Source organism: Onychomys torridus, chromosome 21 (genome assembly GCF_903995425.1).
Source record: "Onychomys torridus chromosome 21, mOncTor1.1, whole genome shotgun sequence".
NCBI classification, from domain to species: Eukaryota; Metazoa; Chordata; class Mammalia; order Rodentia; family Cricetidae; genus Onychomys; species Onychomys torridus.
In genome coordinates this window covers 51,502,360-51,508,703 of record NC_050463.1, presented here as the reverse complement: position 1 = coordinate 51,508,703, position 6,344 = coordinate 51,502,360, and the positions used below count along the sequence as shown (strand labels likewise).

The 6,344-nt window shown below is 46.5% G+C and overlaps 1 protein-coding gene across 1 annotated transcript in view; it reads left to right on the top strand.

Moving 5' to 3' along the window:
* Positions 1 to 88: 88 nt before the first annotated feature.
* The window catches only part of Dcdc2c (doublecortin domain containing 2C), a 34,236-nt gene continuing 27,980 nt past the window's right edge, over positions 89 to 6,344 (top strand). Inside the window, exons 1-2 of the mRNA XM_036170279.1 lie at positions 89 to 375; positions 4,690 to 4,741. Of these exons, the coding sequence (XP_036026172.1) occupies positions 89 to 375; positions 4,690 to 4,741 (339 nt within the window). The remainder of the gene's footprint in view (positions 376 to 4,689; positions 4,742 to 6,344) is intronic.

Sequence of the window (6,344 nt, the reverse complement as noted above, 5' to 3'; positions counted from 1 at the left end):
AGGGAGCCTGTGGGTTCTCGGCGGGTGTGCTGGGTGTCCCCCACCCCGTGCACGGTTCTGCGTGTCCCAACGTGAGCGAGTAGTGGCCATGGGCACACGCAGGCCCTATGCGCTGGTGGACACCACGCCAGCCAAGACCATCTTGGTGTACCGCAACGGGGACCAGTTCTATGTGGGCCGCAAGTTCGTGTTCTCGCGGCGCCGCGTTGCCAACTTCGAGGCTCTACTGGAGCAGCTGACGGAGCAGGTGGACGTGCCCTTCGGTGTGCGGAGGCTCTACACGCCCACGCGAGGCCACCAGGTGCTGGAGCTGGACGCGTTGCAGACCGGTGGCAAGTACGTGGCTGCCGGCCGTGAACGCTTCAAGAAACTGGAGTAAGTGCAGCCTCTGAGATCACTTCCCACCCAGGCCTTTCTGCAACAGCACACCCCACCCAGGGCGTCTGGCATCAGCAACAGGCTACACACAGAACGTGGGGTTCAGAGAATCCAAGTGAGGGGGGCAGCCAGAGGTACAGATTAGTTTGCATGTCTCTGGCACTTTTATTGCTATGAAATAGATGCGTAATATTTGCGGGTGAGTTCACCAACAGAGAAACAATTAGGCTTCATTTTCTTCATCTTTAATGGCATGTGAAATCTGGCTCCAGCCTGCTCAATAAAACTGTAACACACTTCTGCACCGGCATCACTAAGGTGCATGGACCTTAGAGTCTGTAACTGCTGAGCCCCGGAGCAGTTACTAGTCACCAGATAATAAGATTATAATTGTGTCATTAGCAGTCCTGGGGTTTCCCTCCAATGGTTTTCACAGAGCAGCTTGCTGGGTTACAGTTGTGAATGTGCTGTTTAAGTCAAGCCTTCCTGGATCTACCTTGTCATACCTATCAAGGCCTGGGGGTGGGGAGAAGTTGTGACAGGCCATGGCAGGCGGTGGGAGAGAGACAGTCAAGGTCCAGGGAGTGGGCAAGGACCCCCTCCGAGTGGAACTGAATCCAGGCATCCCTGCCTGGGCAACTCTGGGCATACGAGATCCACTCAGGGTTCATAGTCTCATTAGTAAATCAGGTGGTGTCCACCTCGCAGCTTAACTAAAGGGCTTAACTAAATGCCCTTCTTCAAGGTACCTGCACCCAGGGCCACTTTACATCTTCCTCTCCCTCTGTCAATGCCAAGGAAGTTGCCCAGTGACCATCAGCCCCAGAAGAAGGAAGCCCGCTGCAGGTTTCACATACCCCTTTAACCACCCTGCTGGTTGGATCCTGCTCCTCTGGTCTGTTTCTATGTCCTCGGGAGTGCAGCACCAAACAGCACATAGCACTTTGTGGTTTTGTGCCTTAATTTTCTGAATTGTTTTTGCATGTTTTGTAAAATGTAATGGTTGTCTCCTTTGGGAGACTACTGTTTATGAGAAAATATGAAAACCAGGGTCTTAGAGCTGACTAGCAATATGAACTTGGAAAAATGGAGAATATGAGAAGGTTAGGAAGGTTGAAGGACAGGCTGGTGGGCAGAGTCAGTGAGGGATGGAGTCCTAGGGTGAATATCCACAGGCTGAACTTTGCCTGGTCTGGCTAAGTTTCATAGATCAGAGCATGAACATTTTTTTTGCTTGCTTTTTTTTTTTTTTTTTTTTTTTTGGTGTTTCGAGACAGAGTTTCTCTGTGTAGCACAGTCTGTCCTGGAACTTGCTCTGTAGATCAGGCTGGCTTGGAACTCACAACGATCTGCCTGCTTCTGCCTCCCAAGTGCTGAGATTAAAGACGTGAGCCACCTTCTTGCACAGGACCCTGGTTTGTTCCTCAGAACTTATGTGGTGGCTCATAATTACCTACAGCTCCAATTCTGGACTCTGAGGACACAGGACATGCATGTGGTACACATCCATACATGCATGCAGGCAGACACTCATGCATATACATGACATAAACAACCACCACAAAGACTGAGGTCCTGTTCACCCTAGACAAGGACATGCCATCCTCCTGGTGACTGTACCCATGGCTTCCCAATCGCCCCCTTGTGGGGAGCCATCTTTTCTCTAGCCACGCTGTGAGGGTCAGGCTTAGTGACTTGGACTCTGTGCTGAATACTTATTTCTTTTTTCTCCATCTGCCAGCCTTAAGTTTACCCTTCCCTGCATAGGGTTAAAACTATACAGATCAGCAGCAATGGAAGATGCATACTTTTTTTTTTTTTTTTTTTTTTTTTTTAAAGAAAGGAGTCTTAAGATACCAATCTTAGGCTAGTCTGTATTATCATTTAAAACATGCTTTATTCTGTGGGAATGAAGGCTCTTTGAAAGTTCTAAGGGTCGAAAGTTGTGGCAAAATGAGGACATCTGTAAAGCCCCCGTGGACGAGTGTAGGTGGTCTCATTTTCAGACTTTGGGTTCTACTCTGATGCTGGCCTGCAGTGGAGTCCCATCACTGCAATAGTAACCCTAACTAAGATAAATTGGTAACAGGATCATGAGGTATTGCTGTGACTGACCTGACCTTGTGTTTTTGGGAGGATTGTAGAAGGATTTTGAAACTTTGGGCAAGAAAAACCATTGAGTGTTCAAAACCTGGTGAACTGTTCTGTGGGAGATTGGAGGATAATGTTGAGAGCATTGTAGATGATGGAGGCCTGGCTGGTGAATTCCAGAGGGAAGTTTGAGAGTCACTTAAAGACTCTATCAGGGATGTTTGCTATTTTGAATTGAGAATCTGTGGTTTTGGTCAGTTGGGGCTGAAGAATAAGCTGAGTTTAACAAGAGACCAGAAACACTGAAGTAAAACATTTGCTTTGCTGGAACAATTGATTCTGCTTAGCTGAGGCTAAGAAGTTAGCAATGATTAAGACCAGCATCGAGGCAAAATCTTCTGGGAAGTGTTTCCTCAGAGACAGCACATAGCAACTGTGGTACAGAGGTGGCCAAGGTTGTACCTTACACAGACAGACTTGGTCATGTGTAAGAGTCACCCAGGTGGTGCTGCTTTTGAAGGCGTGAAAGGGTCATGGAGAGCAGTTGAGGCTTGGCAGTGTGTGAGGCCAGGAGAAGCCAGGCTATTGGTGAAGGTACAGCCCAGTTGCAGCAGAAGATCCCAGCATTTTGGAGATGCCAGTATCAGATGACCACTAAGAACAGCAGCAGCTGTGGTGGGGTGGAGCCTGCCTGAACCTGGAGCACAGGCTGTGTGTGCATTATAGAGGACAGAGCAATAGAAGTGACCCAGGCCCTTTGGAGGAGTCCAGAAGTTCATGAATGAATCCTAGTATTGGTAACTGAGTGATTGTTAGGCAGGAGGCAGGTTTCTAGCTCCAGGGCTGCACTCAAGGGAGGGTGATGTTTGATGACATCTACTTTGCAGCACAGTCTTGCTACCTGCTCTGAGTTCGCTCCTCTATAAGTGGAGATGACCATGGTGCATGTGTGCTGGTAATCCCAGAGCCAGTGGCAAGAATATGACAAATTCTATAACATCCTGGGCTACAGAGTCAAGCCATCTCAAAACAAACAACCACAAAACCCTGTAGACAGAGTTTTCCTGTCCCAACCGCCAGCTCCAAAATAACCACAAAGAGGTTTAATATTAATTATAAATGATCAGCCAATTGCTCAGGCTTATTACTAACTAGCTTTTACAACTTAATCCATTTCTGTTACTCTATGTGCTACCACAAGGCTTGTAGCTTTTAACCTTTATTTCGTTTTGTATAACTGACTCATTCTGCATTTGGCTGGCAACTCCTCTGACTTCTCCCTTCTTCTACCCAGCATTCTCCTTGTGTCAGGCTGTCTCACATAATCTCTTCCTGCCCAGCTATCATCCAATCAGCTTTTTATTAACAATGAGAGCAATACATATTTACTGTGTGCAAAGATTGTTCCACAGCAAAACCCAAATACCAACCAACCAACCAACCAACCAACCAGTCAACCAACTAAACATTACCATCATTACCAAAAAGTCAGAAGGCTAGTGAATTAGATCATTATTCCCTATTGTTTAAAATATTTAATTAAATGTTTTAAATAAAAATATTTAAAATAGTTTTTTTTTGAAGATTTATTTATTTATTATGTATATAGTGTTCTGTCTGCATATACACCTGCAGGTCAGAAGAGGGCGCCAGATCTCATTATGGATGGTTGTGAGCCACCATGTGGGTGCTGGGAATTGAACTCAGGACCTCTGGAAGAGCGGCCAGTGCTCTTAACCTCTGAGCCATCTCTCCAGCCCTAAAATAGTTTTTAAAATATTTATTTACTTAAAAAATGTGTATGAGTGTTTTGCCTGCATTTTGTGTGTATACCATGTGCATGCTTGGTATTTGTAAAGGCCAGACATAGATCCTGTAAAACTCAGTAACAGATGGTTGTGAGCCACCATCTAGGTACTGGGAACTGAACCCGGGTCCTCTGGAAGAGCAGTCGGTGCTCTTAACCACCAAGCCATCTCTCCAGCCTGAGACCATTGTTTCTAAGGTCACTCTAATGAATACATGAATCTGAGGGAGAGACATGTCCCTGGAAAGAGTTCCCTAGGGCAAAGCTAGTTAACACAGCTGGGGGGGTCCCATGACACACTGCAGTGGATTAATTTCTGACCTGTGGGGTTGTCCGCTTCATTACTGACATTGCTGCCTGGTCAGTGTGAATATCGTCTTTCTAATTTTGATTTCTCCTCTCTTTTTTTGCAGCTATATTCATATAGTTCCCAGAAAACCTTCAAAGATGAGAAAGTTGAAGGAAGTAAGTGTTTAAGACTAATTAAAAGATGAGCTGAATTAGACCACTTTGGCCACAGGTTTATTAACTTTATTAAATTTTCATGAACCATCATCTGGCTTTACTGGTTTTCCCATTTCCCCGATTCCTATTTTATTATGTCTATTCTAGTTTGTATTCCCTTGTGTTGTGTAAGAAGGTGTCTCTTTGGGGGAACCTCTTTTACATCCCTTCGTTTCTCTGCAGGATATACCACTCCTTCCCCAGGGATCTCTGTGCTGGATTGTGAGGGCTAATGACTTCTGAGTTTTTGTTAGAGCTATTTCAGAGACAGTGTCTTGGCTTAAAAGGACCAGTCGGGGTTTCTAGGTTTGGTGTCAGGCTGATGGGGAAGGTGCTTTGGATGGTCGCTGGCACATCATCATCCCCTCCGGTGTGCCAGCTTGCTTGTTTCCTCCTCCCTCTCTGCTTCTGTCTGAAGACTTGGCTCCCTTCCCTCAGGCTGGCACAGAAGCCGCTGTGATCGCTAATCAAGCATGTGGTTGGACCATGGAGGGAAAGGGCTGGGTCACTGTGGTGTGGTGAACACGCCTCTGATTAAACCTAGGTTGAATCCCTCTAGTCTTGCTTTCCTCTGATTCATCACGTTCTTCTTCACCCTGACCACTCATTCTTTTCACAATGGCCATCATTAGAGCCCAGCAGGAGGTAATTATTTACTAACCCAGGAGTGGCCAGGTCTCATTTGCTACTTTTTTTAAAGGGCCTAATGGAAGAGGTTCTGGAGGGTGAATTTCCTCCAAGAACATTGTTGGCAGTGTGTGTGCATGTCTGTGTCTGTGTGCACATGTGTGTGTGTGCACCGTGTCCCTCAGCATGCATGTTCCTGCTATTGGGAAAAGAGAGGCTTCAGCTACTTGGTGGTGATGATGGCGATGGGGGCACCATGTACTCCTGCTTCCTTCCTAGCCTCTCAGAGGGGCCATTACAAAGCACATTAAATTGGATTAGTCATACAACTCATCATTAAAAAATTATCTCTGTGTGTGCACATTTGTATGCACTAGTGATGGCATGGGCGTGCCGTGGCATGGGTGACGGCAATTGTGCAGAGGTTAGGTGACAGCCTTCAGTGTTCCCACCTTCCACCTTGTTTGAGGTAAGGCTTCTGAGCCTCTATGTAAGCCAGGCTGGCTTTAGGGCTTCTGGAGGATTTTGTTATCTCTGACTTCTATATCTCTGTAGGAGCACTGGGATTACAGATGTGTATGCTACCTTCATCCAGATTTTCTGAGGGTTCTGGGGGTTCAAACTCAGATCCTCAGATGTGCACAATAAGTGCTCCACCCTCAAGTACCTTAACTGCTGAGCCATTTCTTCAGCCCCATGGCCTTTCTTCTTCACACACAAAACAAAAGGGCCAGAGAATGTATCTTCGTCGGTAGAAAACTTGCTTCGAATGTAGGAAGCCTGGAATTTGAGCCGCCTGGAGTGGTTTGACACTATAACCCTGGCACTCTAAAGGTGGAGGCAGGAGAATTTGTAGCCAAAAGCTATCCTCAGCTACATAGTGCATTTCTGGCCAGCCTGGGCTACATGAGACCCTCTCTCAAAAACAAAAAACAAT